General features: G+C 45.0%; 1 protein-coding gene across 8 annotated transcripts in view; it reads right to left on the bottom strand.

Moving 5' to 3' along the window:
- Positions 1 to 25024, bottom strand: part of cdk6 (cyclin dependent kinase 6) — a 378044-nt gene that overhangs the window by 42420 nt on the left and 310600 nt on the right. For all 8 annotated transcript variants that reach the window (XM_068008695.1, XM_068008668.1, XM_068008687.1 and 5 more), the window contains one exon: positions 24196 to 24305. In XM_068008695.1, the coding sequence (XP_067864796.1) occupies positions 24196 to 24305 (110 nt within the window). The remainder of the gene's footprint in view (positions 1 to 24195; positions 24306 to 25024) is intronic.

Genomic DNA, 25024 nt, shown 5'->3' with positions numbered 1-25024 from the left:
CTCCAGTCTACAACCCAACAACACGTGGCCAGGATGCATACAATAAGAGCTATGCTGCCACATGGAACATCATAGAGCAGACCACTGGGGTGCTGAAAAAAATGATTCCCATGCCTGGACTGCTCGGAGGAGCCCTACAGTATTTGCTGGAATGTGTGTCCTGTTTCATGGTGATCTGCTGTATCCTCCACAACCTAGCCACAGCCCTTGCCACCAGGAGTACAGTGAGCAGCTCAATTGACTATGGTTCCTGTGAACACAGCCCCAAATCTCCATTGTGCTACAGTCTCACACCTTGCCATCCTTCTATTATGGACATCACAGTGTCCACTTGGCCAAAACTCCTAATTAAAAGACACCATAGAACAACTATTCCACAAAAATGTCCAATATTGCATACAAAAATCAACTAATCACCCTTGTGCATTCACTAAGTGCTTTTGTCTAACCTATAGCTTCTATGCAGTGACATTACCCCAGTGGCTGCCGCATCACTGGTAGAAGGCGGCTGACGTTCAACTGGAGGTGACTGCAGATGGCCTTGCAGCTATGGGCCTAGAAAGTCTGACTTCAGACTGCACCATCTCCACATGGGCAGCATCAGTTTGGGCTAGCTGGGTGACAGGCAATAGCAGGGCCACTGGCAGAGTGGCAGTGGTGGAAGCAACAATGCTGTCATCCTGAGTGATGCTCCATGGAGTCACTGTACCAGGTTGGAGCTGGACTCCATACTCCTTGACAAGTCAACAGGCTTTCCGGAAGGCCTGCCGATGCACCAAGCATTTTTGCATGCACGCCCATCAACTTTTTTCTGTGCGCCATCCCATCAAAGTTGTACTCTGCAGCAGAGCTCATGTGTGATCTCATCTTGTGGATAGCTGGTACCCGTGCTATCCTTCACACCTGCCCTGGATGCAGCCAACTCATGCTGATCCTGCCTCTATGTTACCCTCTGAGGTTTGTGCAATGCTGGTATCTGAGCAGATGGCTGCAAATGTGAGAGCAAATGACAGTGTTTCTTCTTAGCCCACGATGTTGATGTTTCAGTGGAGGTTTTGGGAAGTGCCAGAGAAGCCTTGGTATGTTTATTTTTTATTCGTTTGTAAGTTGCTGCAGTAGATGGTACACACTGCTACCACTCTGTGCCAGCGGTAGAGGAAGTGAATATTTAAGGTGGTGGATGGGATGTTGACCAAGTGGGCTGCTTTGTCCTGGATGATATCGAGCTTCTTGAGTGTTGTTGGAGCTGCACCCATTCAGGCAAGTACAGAGTATTCCATCACACTGCTGACTTGTGCCTTTTAGGTGGTGAAGTGGTTTTTTTTTAGATTAGATTAGATTAGAGATACAGCACTGAAACAGGCCCTTCGGCCCACCGAGTCTGTGCCGAACATCAACCACCCATTTATACTAATCCTACACTAATCCCATATTCCTACCAAACATCCCCACCTGTCCCTATATTTCCCTACCACCTCTACCTATACTAGTGACAATTTATAATGGCCAATTTACCTATCAACCTGCAAGTCTTTTGGCTTGTGGGAGGAAACCCACGCAGACACAGGGAGAACTTGCAAACTCCACACAGGCAGTACCCGGAATCGAACCCGGGTCCCTGGAGCTGTGAGGCTGCGGTGCTAACCACTGCGCCACTGTGCCGCCCAGGTTTTGGAGAGTCAGGAGACACTTGTCGCAGAATATCCAGTCTTTGACCTATTGTAGTAGCCATAGCATTTATGTGATGGCCCAGTAGAGTTTCTGGACCTTGGTGACCCCAGGATACTGATGGAGAATTTGGCGATGATAATGTCATTGAGTTGCGGTTAGATGCTGTTGGAGATTTTCATTGTTTGACTTTAGTGTAGTGTTACGTTCTCGTAAGTCACAGCAATTGAAAATACAATAACTCAACCTGGAGAGTTATAAAAATTGACTTTTCTTTTTTTAAAAAAAAGTGGACAATGTGCTTCAAAATGGCTGCTGAATGTCAAAAGACCTGGCCTTGTATATTCAAACTGTCTACAGAACGAGAACGAGAGACAGAGAGCGAGCGATATTTCGCGTGGGTGTTCATTTAAATATAGGGGACGGAGTGGCCACCCCAATGATGTAAAGGGGATGGCCACTCCATCCCCAGTAATGGCATCCGGCGCCATTGTAAAGGGCTTCAAGCCCTTCAGATAGATGTAAAATTTTAAAGGTGCCGCTGCGCTGAAATGCACAATAAAATCTTATTGAAATTTTCAATCCCCTCTCCCACCCACCTCCAACCTCAGTAAATAAAATAACCTATGCCCCCAGAAAACCAATTTTTTACATGACCAATTTTCACCACCCAACTTCAGCACCTTTGACCCTCAACCCCTTCTCACCATCCCCACAACCAACTGGAGCAGTTTTCACTACTCCCCACTGCTGTAAAAATTTCACTCCTCCTCCCCTCCCCATCCGAATGGAGTTCCAAAGGTATGGGAGTACCAGCCAGCGGACGGAATATCGGTGTGGGACAGCCGTCGCTACCAGGTAAGTAATTATTCTTTAATTGTAATTTCATTTGCATATGAAAATGAAGGCGATGGCTGGGAGGGACGGGGGGTCTTGCCGCCACCGGTAAAATGCGGCAGGGCCTTCCCAGCATTGGGGGTCGTGGCAGGAAACCCCTGCCATGACCCCTGACGTCGGAGGGCTAGTAGAATTCAGCCCATTGTATTTTTTGTGGACAGGACATACCTGGGCAATTTTTCACAAGGCCGGGTAAATGCCAGTGTAGTAGCTGGTCTGGAGTAGCTTGAAAGGGGAGCGCCTAGTTCTGCAGCACAGGTCTTCTGTACTACTGGCAAGATGTTGTTGCAGCCTGTAGTCTTTGCTGTGTTCAGTGCATTCAGCAATTTCTTGATATCACGTGGAGTGAATCAAATTGAAGTGCACTTTAATGACTGTTTCACTGGAACATGCAATTATCCATTTAATTGGCATGATTGGGGAATCTGCAGAAAATGGCTACTCATGTTTATACAGTGTTGATAAATCATGGAAGCTAATGACTAAACTAAAACATCAGAATGTGTTTGTAACAGATATTAGCCGTTATGTTTCTGGCTTCATGCACACACCAGATGTCAGGAAATTCCAGACTTGCTGTTATTTCTACATTTGTCAACATAAAATGAGTCAACAAAACATCAGCAATGCAGCTGAATTAATAAATCATCTTACTTTAGACTGAACTAGCTGACAGTCAACATGTTGAACTTTAAATAAGAAGGGCTAATGTGGATTAAAAATTGATTTGACGTATTGGCACTTCTGTCAAAATGCCTTGTGAATTAAAAGCTTAAAAATCTTCATAAGTTCGGCTTCTTCAACTCCTTCCTTGTGTACCAGTAAGTGTGGCATTGATCTATACAGAGCAGAAAGGTTTGCGGGTCAAGTTCTGGTCTGTACAAAGTTAGCTGATTTCAGCTTGGGTCATGGTGGAAAGTACAAGCTCTCAGTTCCCCAGGCTAGAGATGGGAAAAGTATCTGCTGTGCTTCCTGCTTCTGATCGTATTTCAGTGTCCCTGCTGACAAGAACATGTGAATGTTAGGTGAGTTTTGGATCAAACCCAGCTGTAATGTCTTACAGCTGCCTAAACTCACTGGGCCCTGGATTTCCTTGAACTTTGTGCCACTGCTCTGCCATAACTTTGCCAGAAGTACTCAGGAAACTCTGTCAACACATGTAAAAGTCAATGAGCTTGCACTTGTTTTTGGAGGTGAGAATGGAAGGGTCAGGGAGAAAGATTAAGATGATAGATAGTATTGGAGAAAAGGAGCTGGAGGTTATCGTTCTCCATGATGACCCTGGGGTAGTAGTTGGGTTTGTCAGAGGTGAGTGACGCCCGATTACACTTTATGTGGTGCAACCAGAGCTGGCAATAAATGGCTGTGTGCCAGATATATACAAGTCTTCACCACTCTTCCACAGTTCTGAAAGTATTCAGGTAATTTTGTAAGTGACAAAAGAGAAAGTCCTTTCACACGATGCTTATGATTTTGCCATGAATGGGCTTCCTTGGCTGCCAAACCACAACTATAAGAACTGACCAAGGAGCTAGTGTTTTCTCAACGTACTTCTGTCTGAGAGCTTAAAAGCAAAATATTGCAGATGCTGGAAATCTGGAATAAAAACAGAACTTGCTGGAATTACTCGGCGGGTCTGGCAGCATGTGTGGAGAGAGAAACAGAGTTAATGTTTCAGGTCAAAGAGTATGTTTGCTTAAGTGCTAGCAGGAACTGCCACTGAGGGACAGAAACTGATCAAGGACTCAAAATGGAGCTGGTTGTTTTGCCTGGATAGTGGAAAGATAATCTTAGATTGCAGATCAGAATAGTGTTAAGGTCAATTAGATGACCAATGTGTGCAAAGATTAACAGTAAAATGTTTCATGATGTATCGGAGGTACAATATTCCTTGAATTCTAACATAAGGCTTCTTCAAAGCCATTTGTATCTTAAAACAATCAAATGAAAAGTCATGTGTTTCTCAAATGCCACTTCGGACATACAATATTCTTCAAATGAACAGAGTATAAACCATGTACAACAGATATAATCATTATTGCTTAAGGCGCATAAATATTTCATTCTAAATCATGGTGGAACCTAGCACAAGGGTGTAAGAGAATGGCTGATGGTAGGCCAGGTATGTCCTATTTCCCCGGCAACCAAAAAATCCTGCACTTGGCCATATCCAGACAATTACTCTCAGAGTCGACTGAATCCTCTGAAGGCTATATAGGGCATATGAAAGGACAGAATGTGCTGGAGACCTAAGGAAGAATTAACAGTGGAAATTCTACGCGATCCACATCTGTCAAGCAAAACACCAGCAATGGCAAGATCTCTCAGATAATATCCCACCTTTCAAAACAAAAGGATAGTCAACACATTGGTTAAAGCAGTGATTTTTTAATATATCACTAGAAGGCAGAAACTCCACATCATTCAATGGATTAGCCAAGCCAAGGGAGACCAAATGCCAAAAGATCATGGCAGAGTTCCAGTTTGGGTAAGTAGTAGTAGCCAGATGTGGATTATAATCCAAGTAGGTTCTGGCCTGATAATCAGAATATGGATAAAATAGCACCCGACCACCAGTGTTTTCCAAGTTAATGAGCTTAATTTTACTGGCCCCCCTGACATTGCGGGTCATGTGCGGGGGCCCGCCATATTACTGGTGGCGGCCCACCCCCGCCGCTCGGCAATGGGGGAGAAATGTTAAGTATATTAATTAATTAAAATTAAGGAATAATTATTTCGTTGCGCCGGCCGGCCCGCTCCCATATTATGGTCGGTGGCCGGAACTCCCACGCCGTCTGATTCCTGACCATTGAAGAATGTCGGACCACTGGTGGGAGGGGGGAGCTAGTAAGTTTCCAGGGCGTGAGATGGGGGGGGGGGGGGGGGAGCGGGGTTAAACAATTCTGATTGGTCAAGGGGGTGATGGAAAGGGGTAAAGGTAAAAGTGTCTGAACTTTGGGGGCGGGGATAGGTCAGGTACTGAAGGTAAGTATTTTGGGGGGGGTGGGGGAAAGAGGGTGCAGGAATGACATGTAAGGCTATTGGGGGGTGGGAGAGGTGCTGGAAAGATTTTTTAAATTAGTTTTAATAATTTTAGATTAACCGTTTCTTTAAAAACTTAGCTTGCCATTTGGGCTCTAAGCCCTTTAAAAATGGCGCTGGTGTGTGCGCAGTGCTGGGGACTGAGTGCCTACCCCTTATATGTCATCGGGGGTGGGGGCTGCCCCGGCCATTTAAATGAGTCGCCACGATGAATGTTGCGGCAGCTCGGCGATGGGCGGTCTGTGCGGGTGGACCGCCATTTTGGAAGCTCGCTGCCGAGATTGGCGGCGAGCTAGTAAAATGCAACCCAACCTATGTGGTAAGCTCTTACTCATATTCACCATGCCAGGACCTTATGTGTTAATACATTAACTTTTAGTTGATTTTAGTCATCATAAAGTATCTGTCTGAAGCAATTTTTGTCTTAGAAGGCTGAACAAGAACCAACCAATGATCTTATAAACTTATGTAAGAGGAATTTGTAAACAATGTTAAAATCACCCCATTACCTTTTGCCAGGAGGACAGTTGCATGTCATACACAGTGCAGTTTGCACCATTTTAGGACCCAAATAAAAGGACATGAGGACTAACAGGTTCAAGGCACTAGAGCTAGAAAATAAACTTTCTTAAAAATATGACAGAAACTCAGAGGATTTGTTTTAGGGCTGAATTTTCGCATTGGGGATATGAAACAGTAGTTGGGAATGTTTCTGGGTCCTGAACCTGCCCCTAGGGGGAAATAGATTAGCATCCTGATTTCACGGGGGTGACCGCTTAATTGATATGGAGACGGGTTTGCTCTCCATTTAGAGGCGGCAGCGGGAATGGAGGCAGGTCAATTGAAGTGCGGGCCTGTTTTAAACTCACCACGGCAACCATTGCTGAGGCTGCCGTTTGACAGAAGGAAGAAAACTGCAGAGCTTCTCAAAGCCTTGGACTGCACTGGAATTGATCCAGATATCACAGGAAAGCCAAAGGTCTGACACCCGGAGCAGGGCTGCCCCTAGATTCTCAGATACGGACCTGGATGTCATACTTGAGGCCAAGCAGGAGAGAAGGAAGATCCTCTTCCTGGACGGTGGCCGGAAGAAGTCACCCATTCAGACTAAGGAGGCGTGTGTGGAGGTGTCAGCCTCAGAGTGCAGCTGGAGCATGGTGAGAAGGACATGGATCCAGTATCAGAAGAGGTTCAATGACCTCATGCTCTCTGGTAAGGTGAGTGAAACCCCCAACCCCCGGACAGGGCTCTGGGTATTCACCCTCCAACAGACACACCACTTGAGGAGTCTCAGGGCGCATACTGCTCCTAAACATGGGAGGAGTGTATGCCTTAGGCACTTATTCATCCCTCAGAATGGCTCACAGCTAAAGTGCTGCTTTGGATCTGTCACCACTGAGACATGCAGCTTCTAATGCATTAGGTCACATGTCATAAGCCACAAAAGGACAACAGTGCCTTACCTTTCTCTCTTTTGTGCTTGCAAGATAAATGGGCTCACAATGTCCGGGAAAGGGCACAACAGCAGGAGGGGTGCCATTTTTCCACCACATTATTCAAATGGAGGAAGCAGCAATGGAGATAGCCAGAATTGCAAATGAGGAGGAAGTCAGCCCTGGTGAGGTGGGAGTTCAAGGTGGAGCGAGTGATTACAGAGGGCAACGTGGTCATTAAGGGGGTACAGTGCACTCCATCCCATCCAAAAGTGTGTTGCGTACTGAGTAGCCTGTACACTACAGAGGCTTCTACTCTTGTAGGCTAGCTCTTGTCATCCCTTCTTATGTCTCCCACAGGTGCATGTGTCCAACCCAGTGCACCCTCTCCCTGTCCCTCCATAGCCCCAGAGAAGGAAGCAGAAGAAGAAGCACTTACAAATGCACCAGCCACCAGCGCAGATATTCTCACCTTAGTGGGTCCTCGCATGTGAGTAGAAAGGGTGCCACTGGGTGAGGACCGTGGCACTAGTGTGCAGGAGGAGGTGCCAGAGGCAGAACCAGCTGTGGGCAGTTCCCTTCACAGGAGGGTGGGCAGACACAATCCTGCTTAGTTTAACACAGATGCAGGGCCTCAGGAGTCACAAGAAAGGAGGTTTTAACTTGAACAGCAGCAGGAGATGTGCTCCTGCATGCCGGAGTTCCCTGAGGCAGTGCGGGGTCTTGGGTATAAGATGAGAGTCCATCCAGCACATGTGTGCCATCATGGCACAGAGCTATAAGCGTATGAGCTCCTCCATTGGGAGAGTGGCCATCCTCATGGAGAGACATATGCGGCATCACTCAGTGTCCACAGGAACTGCTCACTGATGTTCACAGTATGCGTGCAACACTATACAGCACAGACCAGTTAGTGGCACTGGTGGTGCCGAGATCTTGGAATGGATGCCAGTTGCGCCCCAGCTGCTGTCCTCCTTCAGGCATCCAGAGATCCAGAGCGCCCAGCAACAGCTGCGGATGTCACAGAGGAGAATGAGGGCATCACCCTCATGGGGTGGCCTCATTGTCCTTGGCTTCCTTAGCCCCCCCCAACTGAGGGACCATTTGTGCAGCAGGGCCAAATGACAGAGGCTGCTCCTGCAATAATGCAGGCACAGCAGCTTCTGGAGATGCCCCCCACGAGCACCTCCGCGATGAGGACAACAGCCACATGCATCTTAGCCACAAACCGAGATGAGCGAACAGGCTGCCTTCATCTCCTCCGAGGCCATAAGGGGAGCACCGTGTAGGTATAGCCAAGCGCGGAGGCCACCAGATCGTGCAGAGCATTGAGTGGGTCACTGAGGTGTTTTCTTACTGTCTCTGTCTACTGTTTTCCTTTCTTTGCACTATATAAATGATGACACTTCAAGCTACAAATCTGAGATTCCTTTTATTGTGTGACAGGAAAAGATGTTATGAGGTAGTGAAGGAGATTACGCCTTTCTCCATGGTGAGGGCAAAGCCCCTGGGTGGATGTGCATCCTTCATTGGCTGTAAGAGATTCGATGTTTCAGGATGTATCTTCAATGGACGTGTTAGCACCGGTATCTCGGACTCAATTCCATGCCATGCCCTTCATCCTGGGTTAGAGGGACTCAGGTGAAATGTACCTATATCAAATGATTCCTGACATACATGGCATCCGGATCCCTTCATGCCCTCCCCCCACCCCCTCCCCCCATGCCGGCCCATCTCTTTGTGCAGCTGGGGCAACTCTCTGTTCAGCATCCTCTGGCCGTAACTCCACTTTCCTGCCTGCTCCCCGTAACCCTGGACTCCCTTATAGATCAAAAATCTGTCAAGCTCAGCCTTGAATATATTCAATGACCCAGCTTCTACTATAATAAAAGCAAAATACTGCGGATGCTGGAAATCGGAAATAAAAACAAGAAATGCTGGAAATACTCAGCATTTTTTGTTTTTATTTAACCCAGCTTCAACTGCTCTCTGGGGAAAAGAATTCCAAAGGTTAATAACCCTCTGAGAGAAGAAATTCCTCATCTCTGTTTTAATGGGAGACCCCTTATTTTGAAACTGTGCCCCCCAGTTCTAGGTTCCTCCATGAGGGGAAACATCCTCTCAGCATCTACCCTGTTAAGCCCCTCAGAATCATAAGATCATTTCTCATTCTTCTAAACTCCAATGCGTATAGGCTCAACCTTTCCTCATAAGACAACCCCTTTATCCCAGGAATCATGCTCGTGAACCTTCTCTGAACTGCCTCCAATGCAAGTATATCCCTCCTTAAATAAGGAGACCAGCTCTTCCTCATCCTTTCTGACCTCTTGCTTCTGCTCTTCCTCCAATCAGCAGCCTCCAGGGCCCCACTATCCTCAAGGTCCACATCTGACTACAGGGTCATGTTATGAAGAGCACAGCAGCCCACCACAATGACCAATACCCTTGAAAGAGGGTATTGGAGGGCAACAGTTGACCGGTCCAGGTGCTGGAAGCACATCTTCAGAAGCCCGATGGCCTGCTCAATGGTTGTCCTAGGGAGCAGGTGGCATTGGGTCATATTGTCTCAGTGCTTCTGTCTGGGGCTCCTGTAGAGAGGTGAGCAGCCAACTCTTCAAGGGATATGATCCATCCAAGGACTTTGGGCATTGGAGTGAAGAACTTCAGCAACGTAGATTGGTGGAGGATGAAGGAGTCATGGCAGCTGCCAGGAAAGTGAGTGCACACATGCGGGAAGCTCTTGTTGTGGTCACAGACCAGCTGAACACTGAGGGAGTGGAAGCCCTGTGTTGATAAATTTGATTGGGCGGTTGCTGGGTACCTTGATGCCATATGGGTGCAAACGATGATGGCCTGCACCGAAGTGGGGGTGGGGAGTCCAGCAATGGCGGCGAGACCCACTACCTTCTGTGCCTGCGAGGCCGTGTCTGTCATGAAATGAATGGATGGTCCAGCTCTGACAAACAGGGTATCAGTAAACTGTGAGATGTAGTGGTGGCAGCAATCTGCTAGATGCCACTAAGGTCTTCAGCTGATCTTTAGAAGGAGCCAGAAGCGAAGAAGGTTAAGGCCACAGTGACTTTGATGGGACGATGTCACAGATGTCTTTGACCATCTGCCTGGAGAGTCATAGACTCCTGCAGCACCTGGTCTCGGTCATATCCAGGTAGCTCCATCTTCAGCAGTAGATTCTATGCTGACGGTATGGCCTCCTTTGCCTTCCTGCCCCTCATTCCTCTCCCATGCCCTCCTGATGCTTGGGGTTCTGCCTTTCCTATGGATGGTGTTGCTGCTCATCACCACTGGGCCCAAAATCTGACAGTTATTCTTCCACTGCCAACTGCAGCCTTCATTGTGCTCAGCTGGTTGCCCATTTCTCCTTGGTTGCTATGCCCTCTCCTCTTCTTCTACCCCTGCAATGCCAGGAGGGTGATGACCCCCTGCACTGCCCATGTGCTGACTGTCTACTCTCCCCTGCATCTGTACTGCACCATGGGCACCTGTTTCCCAAAGGCACGGTGCCCCTCTGCATCACTGACCTTTTTATGGGGCCGAGGTGATTTTTTGGGGCAGCTATAACTGACTCCCCACTCTGTACCCACCTCCCTTTAGCTGGTCAGCCTCAGGCAGCACGTGCAACCCATGCACCCCAGTGAAGATTTCAACAACCCCCTTTAACTAGCTCATAATGACCTCTTTAACTACTTTAATTGCCTTAATTGGGCAGCGAGCGGGATCGCAGTCCTACCCTACCTGGTGAACACTGCTGGCACCGGGAATGGTGTCTTCAAACTGACATGCTGACTGGCACCATTTTTGCAGCCTCCATCTGCCTCTGTTCTTGTCCCCGACCAGGCCTAAATGTTCAGCCCTTAGATTCTTATATTCAAATATAATTGGCATTTTTAAAAAAAAAAATGGAATCACTGGCAACTTGCTATTTGTAACAAATTCTCGGAAGAAATATGTGAGTTAAGTGTTACGTGTTTGATTATGTCTACTTATAGCTTTATCAGGATGACTTGATGGTTTTCTGGTGCATCAGAAGTATGTGGAGATAATATAAAGGGAAACCACAGAACGATAAATCATTCAAAATGTAACACACTAATATTAGTTTAACCACAGGTAACGAAGCTAACGGTTTCAACTACCTTCTCTTTGGTACACGCAGCTGAGGACTCATTTAAACCAAAAGATTCATATCTGTTACCATCTGGGGAAGCAGATGTGGAGAGAACTATTCCTGGTTTCTTAACTTTAGAACTTCATTTCTTACCATATCATTAAACTGTGAGGGACAGCTCAGAAGATTATACAGTAACTCAGCTGTGAGTAATTTCAAGTTCCTGTCTGATTTAGTGACTATACTTAATTATTAAAACATTACAGTTTCAGTGCTATTCTCTGTCCTCTCAAAACAATGAAAAAGAAAAGGCAGTTTCATTATTACCACTACTTTTACTGCTATTACTGGTTCATTTGCTGCAGAAGAAAGAAAAAAAAGAATTGTGTAGAGTAGAAATTGGATTTATTTCAGGATTACCATCAGACTTGTCAATGAAACACTGAGTAATAGCAAAGAAAATTGTGGGAACTGTAAAAATGGAGGATACAATTTAAAGGAAATCACATTCAAACTGTAGCGTGCTCTAGTCAGAACATATATATTAACAGTTTCATGCAGAAGACCGTTGATTCCCTCTAGCTCTCCAGTCCACAATATTCCCTCAAATGCAGTTCAAAAACCCTGAATCTCATTTGTTGACAAGAATATATCTAGTTCTTTTTTGAAACCCATTGAGGTTTCTTGTTTCACCACTCATGCTGGTAATTTGTTCCTCTCACTCATTACTTTGTATATTTTCTCCTATATTCCTTGGCACTGTGTCATGGCACAAGGGAGCCATGAGGCTAATCCTTAGTGTCAGAGGTCTGAGGCAGAGATGCTTGGGCTTTTCAACTGTGAAATGAGGCAAGAGGTAAACCTATCGAAGTATATGAAAGTAAACACATAGTGGTAGCAGATCCAAAAAATGATTTCAAGCTAAACTATGAGAGTAGGACAAGGGCCATAGTTTCAAACTAGTAAATAAATTGATGTCAGCTAGTTCTTTTGATTATAGAGAGTGATCAACACATCTGGATGGACTTCTAGGAACTGAATTGCAATGTTTCTGATTCTTATCCCATGTTCAGTGATATTTGGGATCCACCACAGAAAATCGGGTAAGGCGTTAATAATACTAAGTACCCACCAGATACATTTCCCTTTAAATTATAACATGACTGGTGCTGGATGTTCGCTCTTCCACAATCTTCTATTTTTATTTCTTCTGCAGTTCTCATACTTTATATTTCTGAGGCCCTAGCAACAACTGGTGGAAAAAGAAATTCACATTTAGTTTTTGAGCAGTCTGCCCAACTACTACTTTTTGACAGAGAGAAAATATAAAGAAATGAAATCACCTCCACCCTGAACAGCTATCCCATCTATGCAAACACATTTTGCCCAGAAATTTAAATTGAAGATTTGGTACTCAGAATGTTAAATGTATAATGACAACATTGAGTGGCTAAAACTGCTTAAACAAATCACAAATCTTAGTCTCTTGCAGTGTTTTTCTTTTCACTTGCCTTCGTTAGACCTGTTTCATCAGGTGTCTGATGAACTTGAGCTCATCCAAAACTCTACTGCCCAAATCCTACCAAGTATCCTACCCTAACTTACCATACCATGTACTGTTCAACCACCACCTACACTGGCTCCCGGTCTGATAATGCCTTGATTTTTAAAATTCTCATCCTTGCTTCCAAATCCCTCCATGGCCTCTCCCCTTGCTATCTCTGTAACCTCTTCTAGCCCTACAACCCTGCAAGATCTCTGTGCTCCTCCAATTCCGACCTCTTGAGCATCCCCGATTTTCAACGCTCTACCATTGGTGGCCATACCTTCAGTTGCCTAGGTCCTAAGCTTTGTATTTCCCTCCCTAAACTTCTCCACCTTTCTACCTCTCCTTGCTCCTTTAAGATACTCCTTAAAACCTACCTCTGACCAAGCTTTTGGTCACCTATCTTAATATCTCCTTATGTGACTCCGTGTCAAATGTTGTTTAATAATGCTCCTGTGAAGCACCCTGAAACACTTCATTACATTAAATGCCCTATGTAAATGCAAGTAGTTGTTGTTGCTGAGTATTTGCTGTGGGCAACTGATGGAGCTGAAATATTCCATTGTGGTGTTGGTGAAGATGGCAGAATGATGATGAAGAGGAATAAGGAGGAGCAAATAGATTCAAGTTGTTTTACTATCCTAGAAAAAAGATGATGCTTGGTGGAAAGCAACATCCTCAAAAATGGATAAGAGGGAGATAAAGGAATTTAAAACACAACAAAATATACTAGGAACACTATGCCACAGTATGTGCCACACAGGTTATCAATTGTTATGAACGCTGAACTTTGTAACATGATTATGTTATAAAAATTATGATTTTCAAAAGTTTAAGATGGAGTCAGAGAAGTCGAGTGACCTCCCATCACCTCTGCTTAAAGACAGAAATCTTGGTTACCAGGATAATAGAGAACACAGATATAATACTTTTTTTTGAAAAGCAGAGACTGCAGGGGTATAACACCTGAAGAACAATGGGTTTCATCCTCCCAGACTTTCGAGTCATAAACAAGGAGTCAGTGATTCAGAGGATACAAATGTGTATGGCAGCTGCTAACACCTGGAAACAATGAAAAGCCCAGGTGGCCCAGCTGAAGCCAGACTTGTGGACTTTCATATTCAAAAAGGATAATAGGGTATTGACTTGTGATTCCAGATACATTTAACAGATTTTCTGAAGGCAGAGAGGTGGTAAGGAAAGAAGACAACCAGTGGTGGCAGCCTCAAGGGTAAGAGAGAGGGAACACCTGCTCTCAGAAGATATACAGTAAAAGGCTGCGAAGACTTGAACCTGTTTTGAAAGTTGGGAGAAGAAAAGACCAGCAGGATCAGCAGGAATCGCCTTATTCACAGACATCCCAGTCAAAACTGCTCAGGGAAGTGAGCGAAGAGGACATTGACTTTAAGAAAGGTCTGGGAGATCCAACCCAAAGCAACTGGGAGGAGTTTGGGCCTTTTAACCACAAAGTTTTTGCCATCAAAAAGGACTGTGTAACATATTAGTGTGGTGTGGGGTTTTCAAGTGATTTAATAAGTAAACAAAATTCCTCTCTTTGTAATTTGGGCTATCAGATACTTACAAAGTACTATTTAGTTAATGGGGATTTCTTTTAGTTTAATTGCTATAATAAACATCTTAAAATGTGAAATTCTGTCATGTAATTCTATAAATTTTAATATGAACAGTCTCACTGAGGTCATAACTTCAATATAATGGATAATAAGCTGCTTTATTAAACAGAAATCAAGAAAAACCATAAATTGCTCTATTTGAGCCATATTTAGATAAATACAATTTTCAAATGAAGTTCATGCCTGCAATTTGCCACCGTGGTCCTTAAGTTTTTCTGCACATTGCAATCATTTCCAGACATGACAACTGACATTTCATACCGAGAACATTGCATAACTACAGCAAATATGCATCAAAATATCTTGGATGACAATGTGTCCACTCTAATACTTTAACTTCTGCAGTTGAGTATTTTTATTTAAGTTGGGAATAAAACAATACCATAACATTTAGGCCCCAAAACCCTATTTTGCGCATGCCCCACATAGCTCTACCAGGTGTGCAGTGGAAGACCCATCATAACACAGTTAGATGTGTTAAACATCTGTGCCCCTGTCTTTCCGCAGTGGTAATAATCATTATTGCTCCAGCTGCCAAAGGGACGGAAGGTGTAAGGGAAGAAACTCTTTTACCACAATTGCAGTAAGCTTTGAACACTCTGTGTGAACACTAAAATTAACAAATGGAAAACTGGTGGAGGTGGGCAGTAGGTGGAGGGATGGGAATGGGCTCCAATCCCTGATATGGGTGCTGAAACTCTGCAACCAGGATCATACATCCATAACATTTATCTGTATATTTTTGCTCTGAGTAAAGCTTACATTGCCAGGTGAAAAATTGAGGTTACTCTCCCTGTACATTGGGCAGATAAGTGTTGTGTTCAGTGTTACTTTATGCACGAGGGAAAAGTGGTGATGCTTTTCAGGCAAGTTGCTATCAGGTAACTAAGAAATAGTGCAATGGAATCTTTTATGTCCACCCAAGAGGGAGGACAAGGCCTCATCCAAAAGATGGTACCTCCAACAGTGCAGCATTCCCTCAGTGCGAGTGTCAGCCTACATTTTGTGCTCAAGTCACTGGAGTACTGCAACCCACCTGTCCCCCACCCTTATGTTTCTGTCCTGCTGCCTTTCAAGTGAATTCAATGATGCTGTCTTTAAATTGTTCATCGTGATGCTGTCTGTTAGGACCAGGTGAGAAAGGTGTCTCGGGGTCTGTTACTACCTTCACCTGGTCTTAGTGTAACAGGGTTTAATTTTAAACACAGTGTTTTGAGCTCCCCCTTTGTGAATCCTTGTTGACAACTTTCCATTTATAAGGCAAAGAAATGAGCACAAACAGGCTATCTTTGGTTTAAAGAAGAAAGATGAAATTTATTAAACCTTAAACTCTAATATGGTTATTAGAGTTATTAGAAAGGAAAATGTAGTAAAGAGGGGTTTGAGGCAATATCTTGTTATGGTGCTTCGAGCTCTTTTGTAAGTAGTCTTGCTTTTCTTCTAAAAACCTTGTTCATGTAGGAAACGTTTCTCCGAGTTTCACGTGTTTTCACAAGATTCAGTTCATTGGAAAGGAGATGGAGGCAGGCAGACAGGAGAGGAGGTAATTCTTGCTTCAGTTCTGGGAGAGATCGTCACTCCATGAGCACATGGCTTTGTCTGAGTTCAAATCCTTTGTTGGAAGTTCAAATTCTCTGCAACAGCCAGTTAGTCATGTGACTAAAACTGGTCTGATCACTACTTCTGTGTGTTGGGGAAGCAACAACTGGGTGCCCATTGTTCCAACACTGCTAGTACTATACAAATGTCCTTGCAGTCAGGGACTTGCAATTTTAAGTTTTAATGTTCATGTGGCGCAATAATGTGTGCCTCAGTCTTGGTAGGTGGGGGTTTGCCTGACACCTCCACACCCAGGGGAATGAAATGCGATTTGAAGAATAACGGCACATTTTATTACAGAGTTTGAGAGAAATAGAAGATATAGAAAGAAAAACCATGCATTTCTCTCACTCATTTCCATTCAGTCATGAATCTTAAAGCTTATGAAAAATGGTCTGTTCTGGGTGCCAGGGCTGCTTGAATTTTCTCTCTTTTTTTCTCAGGAGAGTTAGTGGCAGGGAGTGGGTCTATCCTGAACTCGCTGATTCATGCAAAGACTTTTGGCTTCAAGGGATGGGTGGTTCCCCTTTTCTCTGACTGTGGGGGAGGAGTCTTTGATAATCTCCCCTTTGTTCTCTGGGACACTCCTACCTGCAGGTATCTGTGCAGACTTAACTGCATTCTCCTGTGGCACTTCGACTAGATGAGGCATCACCCTCATGGTTTCTCTGCCCCCTAGACATCTCTCTTTGTCTCTGCAGGTTTCTGTAAATGCTGTTAGCAACTCTGGTGGGGTGCTTCTAGAGTCTGCATTCACATAGGAGGATGTGGGTCTAACTTTTCACATTTTTCGGGGTTGGTTGATTAGACAGTAGGGGTTTTCATGCGGGATTCTTCCTGGACTTCCTTTAACCCATTCTCTTGGCCACTTTTTCCCCTTCTCTTTCTAAACTTTTGCCAGCCATGTGCCTGCCTGTCCCCTTTTGTTCTCGGCGGGGGTCCCTTACAATTCACCAGCCCTCTGCTAGAGGGAACTCCTAACACTAGTACAGGACTTAGGGGTGCAGGTTTCACTGTAGGTTGGGGTTTCCCCTCAACCTGGCACGTGTGGCAACTCCTGCAGTACTCCACCACATCCTTGTGGAGCTTTGGCCAGTCAAACTGCTGTCTTATGCGGGCTTTGGTCTTTTGTATACCGGCATGTACAGCTACTGTAGTCTCGTGGGCCCTTCTTAATATTTCTCCCCGGTACCTCTGTGGCACCACTAACTGGTGAACTACTGTCCACTCCTGGCCCTCAACTCTGTGAGGAGAACTCCATTTCCTCATCAGTACCTCATTCTTTAAATAGTAGCAGTCAGGGACTCCCTCTGCTTCACTTTCAGACTGGGCAGCCTGTGCTAACTCTTGCAATACTGGGTCAGCTCACTGAGCCTCAACTAGGGAAGATTCATTTAATTCATTCCCTGGGTCTCCTAACTTTCCAAGGAAAGTCTTGGACAGGCAGACCTCATGGTCATTTGCCTGCAGTGCTAATACAGTCTCCTCTGGGGGAGCTGGTTTGATCATGGCCTGATCCACTACACATTCAGGTACTCTGCAGGGGACCGTCTCCTGCCACTGCCCTGTCTCTCTCAGCTCCTGCAGTCTTTCTTTCACTACTGAGGGGGCTACCACCTTCAGCACTGCCAGATCATTACCTAGGAGCAGGTCAACCTCGTCCATAGGCAAACTAGGGACAATCCCTACGGTCACCAGTCCTGAAACTAGGTCGCCCTCCAGGTGCACCCCGTGTACAGGCATACACTGTCCTGTAATACCATTCACCACCATTCTGGTGTTCACTGCACTCTCGGGGGGGAAAGGTCAGGCCTTTTCCCAGTAAAAGGGATCTAGTCGCCCCTGTGTCCCTGAGAATCACGATCGGCTTGCTTGCCCCACTCGAAGGATATGGGGTTACTTTCCCTTCAAATACAAAACCCTGATGACCTTCAGGAATCCTATTAACTTTTCCTGCACTGGCCATAGTAAGCTTCCTGGGTTGCACTCTTACTGCAGTTAAAGCCACACCTTGTTCTGTGTTTTCCATCAGGGTCCCTTCTTCACTGAGCGGGTGTGCCCTGATTAACCCTACGGATTCCCCTTTAGTTTCCAGCAGCCAGCTTTTAAATGCCCTGCTTTATTACAATGGAAGCACACAGGTTTCCAGCTCTGACTCTTGCTCACAGCACCTTTCTTTTTGGCTGGAGGAGGGCCCCTTGTGTCCCCTGCTTTCCTTTCTCTTCCAGGACTACCTGGACGGATATCATCTTCCCACCCTTTGTTCTTTTCAGATTTGAGAGGGTGATCAGGAAAGGTTCTTTCCTGGGAAACCGACTTATAAATGAAAGCAAATTCATTGGCTAGAACGGCTGCTTGCTGGGCTCCCTGAACCCACTGCTCCTCTACATAGGTTTTTATTGAAAATGGGAGAGAGTTTTTAAATTCCTCTAACAGGATTACTTTTCTGAGAGTCTCATAGCTGAGCTGTATTTTTAAAGCCCTCAGCCACTGGTCAAAAGCCAGCGGCTTGCTTCCCTCAAACTTCAGATAAGATTGATTGGCTTGCTTTTTGAAGGTTCAAAACTTTTGGCGGTACTAATTCAATTGCCTTGAGGATAGCATTTTTGGTCAGTTCATAATTTAATGAACTCTCATCTGGCGGCAAGGAATAAACCTCATGGGCTTTTCCAGCTAGTTTGCTTTGCAGTAAAAGAAACCAGGGGCTGGATTTTACCTTAGGCTGATGGGAATTTTTGCCACCGACATAAAAGTCGGTGGTGAACCCGCTTCCGCCTAGCCTGGGGATCCGACCTGCATTTTATGGATCCCCAGTCTTTAATTGTCCTGAGGCGGGACTTCCACCCGCTTGAGGGAGGAGGTCCCGCCTCATTGAGCTGCTGGTCAATCAGCAGGCCAGCAGCTCTTACTCTCAGCAGCGCCACCAGGAGCAATGGCCACTGCTGGGACTGCAGCCCAGTCGACACCATGGAGCCCGGACCTCAGGTAAGTTGGGCTTGCCTCACCGAGGGGGTGGGGGGGGGGTGGTGATCGGTCGTGGCGGCAAGGCAAGGGCAGTCATTTGGGTGGCGGGGGGTGATGTCTTGGGTCCTGGGGGTGGGTTGGGAGGTGGGGGCAGCCCTCAATCAGGCACCCTGTGCCCGACTACCATGCACCCCGCCTGGCGCTTGGAAAGGCCAGCAGCTATCGCTGGGCAGCATTTCACGTCCCCAGCACGCCCGCTTGCCACGGGTAAAATACCCGTGGAGGCGGGTAAGGGCCCTTAAATGGCCGTTAAGTGGCCGCATAAGGGCCTTGATTGGCCTCAGGCAGGCGGATATGAAAAACGCTTCCACATCTTCCTCATTGAATTTTGGGATTAATTGAGCAAGTTTTAGCAATCTTGTACCCAGTCCTGAATTCTGCTCCTCCATATTGTCCATGCTTTCACTAGGGTTACTCTGTCGTCCCTAGTTAACTCAAGCCACTTCAGCTCTCGCTCTTTGGATTCTTTCTGGAATATTCTTTCTCTGTCTCTCGCTCTCTTGCCTTTCATTTTCTTCACGTTCCTTTTGGAAGGCTCTCTCTTTCTCCCTCTCCCTTTCCTCAAATTCAAGTTTCCTCTGTTCCAATTGTATCTTTGCCAACAATACCCTGTCAGATTCTGTTTCTAACACTGTTTCTGCTTCTTCAAATTCAAGGCTATTAGCCTTAGTTCAGACTTCCGAGCCTTGCCATGTACCGTGATCTCGCACTGCTCAGCCATTTTTCTCAACTTTTCCATGGACAATGCCTTTAACTTATCCCAAGTTACTTCACCCTGGCTTGGAGAGCAACACACTTCAGTTGCAGACATGTTAGGTTTCAATCATACACAACCACAAGAAAACCTGTATTAATCTTGCTCTTTTTGATTGGGAACAATTTGGCTTCCCACTTCCAATTTCACTCGTTCATCTGTGGGTAACAATCAGGACGCTAGCACCCAATTTCTGTTAGGACCAGGTGAGAAAGGTGTCTAGGGGTCTGTTCCTATCTTCACCTGGTCTTATTGTAACAGGGTTTAATTTTAAACACACTATGTTTTGAGCTCCCACTTTGTGAATCCTTGTTCACAACTTTCCAATTATAAGGCAAAGAAATGAGCACAAACAGGCTATCTTTGGTTTAAAGAAGAAAGATGAAATTTATTAAACCTTAAACTTAAACTCTAATATGGTTCAGGCCTATGGATATACGGCACACCCACGTTAGCATGTACATGCGACATAAACATGCAGATAGAGACAGAAAAGAGGAGAATAAAATATAGTAGAGAGGGGTTTGAGGCAATATCTTGTTAGGGTGCTTCGAGCTCACTGTAGTCCTTTTATAAGTAGCCTTGCTTTTTGTTGGAGCCCAGTAGTCTTCTAAAAACCTTGTTCATGTAAGAAACTTTTCTCTCTTTGAGTTTCACATGTTTTCACAAGATTCAGTTCATTGGGAAGGAGATGGAGGCAGGCAGACAGGAGAGGAGGTAATTCTTGCTTCAGTTCTGGGAGAGATCGTCACTCCATGAGCACATGGCTTTGTCTGAGTTCAAATCCTTTGTTGGAAGTTCAAATTCTCTGCAACAGCCAGTTAGTCATGTGACTAAAACTGGTCTGATCACTTCTTCTGTGTATTGGGGGAAGCAACGACTGGGACCCCGTTCCAACAATGCTAGTACTTTACAAATGTCCTTGTAGTCAGAAAATGAGGAGATTTCAGAGTATACAAAATCCACACATTCCTCAAATGTTTTTCCCAACTAAATTAACCTGAGTGCTCCCGGCTTGCCCCTTTCCTGTACCTATTCAGACTAAACCTACAATTTTAAGTTTTAATGTTCATGTGGCAAAATAATGTGTGCCTCAGTCTTGGCAGGTGAGGGTTTGCCTGACACTGTCCAATACTTTGCGAGTGCTGTTGTCCCCCCTCCCCCACTTTATTTAATTCTTGCTTTTAAGAAGAGTACAGGGGGTAGTTCCTAAAGTCTGAATGGGGGTAATTTTGACTGTTGTGATAGTGTTAAGCAAGTGATGGCGAATCAGCAGCCCATATTACATCTCTCCCGATTTTTATTTCCACTGTTATTAATTACCCCCAGTATGTCCGAGGTTTAGTCTGAATAGGTACAGGAAAGGGGCAAGCCGGGAGCACTCAGGTTAATTTAGTTGGGAAAAACATTTGAGGAGTGTGTGGATTTTGTATACTCTGAAATCTCCTCATTTTCTGGCTGGAGTTTTCTGCTGATGCAATCATCAGCCTTCAATTTTCCTGTTCATTAAAAATGAATTGAGGGTTTGGTGGGGTGGGGTGGCGGTGATGGAAATCACATGCAGGCATACTGACAAGCAGCAAATTCCAGCCTTCATGTCTGCAGTGGTAAACATGAGCTGAATCAGTCTCAGCAGTTCTGTTTGCCACTATGAATGAGGTATTTAACTCATTGCAATTTCAAAATACTGCAACATTAATTTGCAATTTATTTCAGGAATCTCAATGTGTGCAATGCAGTTTTTGAAGAATTATTGTTCTTGAGGCCAAGAACAATTTTAAATAATTTTTTTGAATATTTATGTTGAAAGACATAAATGGAAGTTACCACCAAGGTTTTATTAGCTTTCCTGCATTTTAGAATTATCATCCTGAACAGATGACAGAAACTTCAAATGTGCTGCAAAAATTTCTTCCTGGTTTTGAGCCACGCAGACATGCATGACAGTGCTTTACTGTAAAACACCAGATAACAATACATTTGTTATGTCCAGGCAACTGGCCTGCGATAAAGAGCAAGTCACAGCCTCCTGTTGCCTCACAAATATGAGGTGTGGCATCAAAATGAAGATATCCTCAACAACTGCAGCAGTATTCTTAGAAAATACAAAAAGGCCACATGCATAGAGCAGATGTCTAATCTTATAGCTGGCTAATTTGGAGAAGAGATTGGTCCAGAAATTCGGACGTGTCCATTTTTGGGTGCATAGGGATAGGGTGCAGAATATGTACCCTGTGCCTGAATGGTGAGGCATCAGGTACCCTAGTGCAAGATTAGGCTGCTGTTAGCATCGCAACTGCCCTCAGATAAGCACCTCAGGGCAAATCAGTTATTTGCATATACAAAGGGTCTAACGCCTGCTTTAGGTATGAGTAAAGGATGCATATATTTTGTCCTCATCTAAATTGGCAGACAGTGCAATTCCTGCCTGCCATATTGGGACCTTAGTAGTCCTAGTGGCCACTGCCTGGACTAATTTCTTGGCCTTTCTTTTGTTACTACTACCTTCACTCCTAGTGTAATTAACATTTCAGACAGGAGAAAAAACCAGATCATGCACAAAACGCCAAAACTATTAGGCACGTTGAACAAATCAGAATATTTGGATTTATAATTCCTGTACCAAAAAGCAAACCAAAAGAGTGCTTACCTTCCCTAATGGGTTAGGAACGGAGGCAGACCATTCCGCCCCTTGAGCCTGGTCCACCATTCAAACAGATCATGGCTGATCAACTCTACATCCCTCAATAGCCTTAGCTAACAAAATCTATCTCAACTTTGAAAGCTCCAATTGACCCATGATCCATTTCCTATTGGGGAGTGAGTTCCAGACTTACTTTGTGTAAAAAAGTGCTTGTCGATTTGCTCCTGAACTGTCTAGCTCTAACTATTCTATCCCCTTGTTCATGGGTCCCCCACCAGAAGAAATTGTTTCTTCATATCTACCCTATCAAATCCTTTTAACATTTTAAACACCTCGATCCGATCACCCCTCAATCTTCCCTGAGTTATTCCACATTATATACAAAAAGGCACACAACCAATTAAGTCAAACATCTGGTATCATATTGAGAAACAATGGGCTAAATTTTACCAGCCCTCTGGGGACGGGCTGGAAGGTGGGGGTGGCCCATAAAATGGCGAGGGAAGGAGGGGGCATGGAGTGCCCGTCTTTGTCCTGCTGCCGTGCCATTTTACCAGTGCTAGGGAAGGTGGAAAGTGGTGCTCCACTTAAGTGGCCAATTAAGAGCCTCTTCCGCCGCGCTGGCATTTTACCAGTCGTGGGTGGGCCCTCCGCCGCTTGTGAAGACCGCCTGGTTACCCCGAGCTGTTTCCTTGTGGGCTCGGGGCGGGACCTTCTTATTGGCATTCTTTGATCCATGGAGGGGCCACCTGGTGGCAATGACCGCACCCACAGAAACATCCCCACCCCCCACACCTGTCCTTCTTTTGGCCAGCAGCCCCAGAGGGTGGGCGGCAATCCTTTAAAGGGATGGCAGCCCCTACAACCATTAATTCGTTGCCTGACCCCCGTAAAATGCAGCCGGGGGTCCCGCAAATGGCAGGGACATCCCTGGCTTTCTGGCCCGTCCTCAGGATCCCTGCAGCGAACATAAAATTCAGCCCAACTTTTGCTATTCCTAGCAGAATTGTAAGTACCTTCCAAACATGTTTATGATTTCACGAGAATGAAGAGCGTATGGGGAATTTTAGTTCCTTCTGCTCTACTGAAATGGGATGATAGCAGAATAAAATCAAGGTTGTCGACTTACAGCCCCATTCCTGCTCCACTGCCATTTTATCTTGATTATTCTATTAGGTGGCCTAAAACAAGCAGGATTCCCATTAATTAAAGCAAATAATAAGCATATGAAGTATCTTCTTTTCTCTTCTTCTTCTTCTTTGGCCTCCTTGTCTCGGGAGACAATGGGTAAGCGCCTGCAGGTGGTCAGTGGAGTATGTGAAGTATACAGGATCCCAATGTAGTTTTGAGGGCACACTGAGCACTCAGAAAAACCTGGCAATCAAGAGAAAAAGGCCAAAAACTATAAGTATAAAATTATTTTTGTGAGGCCAAGAGCAGTAGGAGTTCTCCTCGGTGCTTCACAAGAATAGTGTAGGCTGCTATCACCTGGGCTCCCCCCATTCTAGGATTGCTCCCTACCCAGATCAACCATTCTGCAGCTGTGTTGGTCTCTGGACCACCCAATATGGCACTAACCTGGAGACAATGCAATGCAGCAGGCCACCTGCTCAGGGCACATAGTTTACAAGCACCATGTTAATATGGCCCTGATTTCAACCTGGACTGGCCCTCCAGCCCATTAATTAAAATTAACACAATGCTTCTGCACATAGAGACAAGAAGAATACTTTCCCCTACAGATCTCCATGTAAGAGCTAACCTAACAAGAGGTTATATCCTGCTGTTTTCCTTAAATAAATGTAAAATGCCTGCACCAAAGCCTTACCTTCGACGGAACATTTCTGCAAATATACAGCCAACACTCCATAGGTCAACTGGTGTTGCATAACTAGACTGCAGCAGAACTTCTGGTGCCCGGTACCACAAAGTGACAACCTGCAAATTCAAGAAGTCTGATTTAGTGCACATCAGAAGAGCTATACATTTCAAACTATGTCAATCTATAGTTTTTGTGACATCTTAGCACAGAATTGTTTTACGTACAAGAAGCAGTACTACATACCTTCTCTGGCTATTTAAATGACATATAAACACAACACAGTTCCAAATGTATTCCATAAACTTTAAAAGAAACTACCTTCCACCCCATAACTGTATCACAGTTTTCTAAAATAAGCATTACAGAAGTACAGTCGCTCTCTGCAATATATTCCCTCAAAGAAAAATATTGGCAGGCTGTGCCCTCAAGGCCTGACAGTTCTCTACATTCACATTCATGCCTATGTGGCATCTTACCTCAGTACGTAAGGTCTCAAATCCCATCACCCCTAACTTCAAAGATTTCCCCACCTCCCATCCCAAGGAAGATGGACCACCCTTTTTTGTGACTATTAGTTCCTACTGTATGCTACGATAGACATGAGGTTGAAGCCACAAAACAGAATGCTACCTTGTAACTACTGAATCCCAACAATGCTATTTTTCACCATGCTATCATGCAAGAAGCCATCAGTAAGAAAACCAAAATAAATTATTTTTAATATTTCAAAATTAAAAAAGCACCATCTATATATAAAATGTTTGCAACTATTCAGCACCTTGAGCCTGTTGGCAAACCTGCTTTTGGTTAGGGAATGAAAAGAGCTGTGCACTGA

Source organism: Heterodontus francisci, chromosome 2 (genome assembly GCF_036365525.1).
Source record: "Heterodontus francisci isolate sHetFra1 chromosome 2, sHetFra1.hap1, whole genome shotgun sequence".
Classification (NCBI taxonomy): domain Eukaryota; kingdom Metazoa; phylum Chordata; class Chondrichthyes; order Heterodontiformes; family Heterodontidae; genus Heterodontus; species Heterodontus francisci.
The sequence above is the reverse complement of the archived record's forward strand: the minus strand, read 5'-3'. Positions and strand labels throughout refer to the sequence as shown.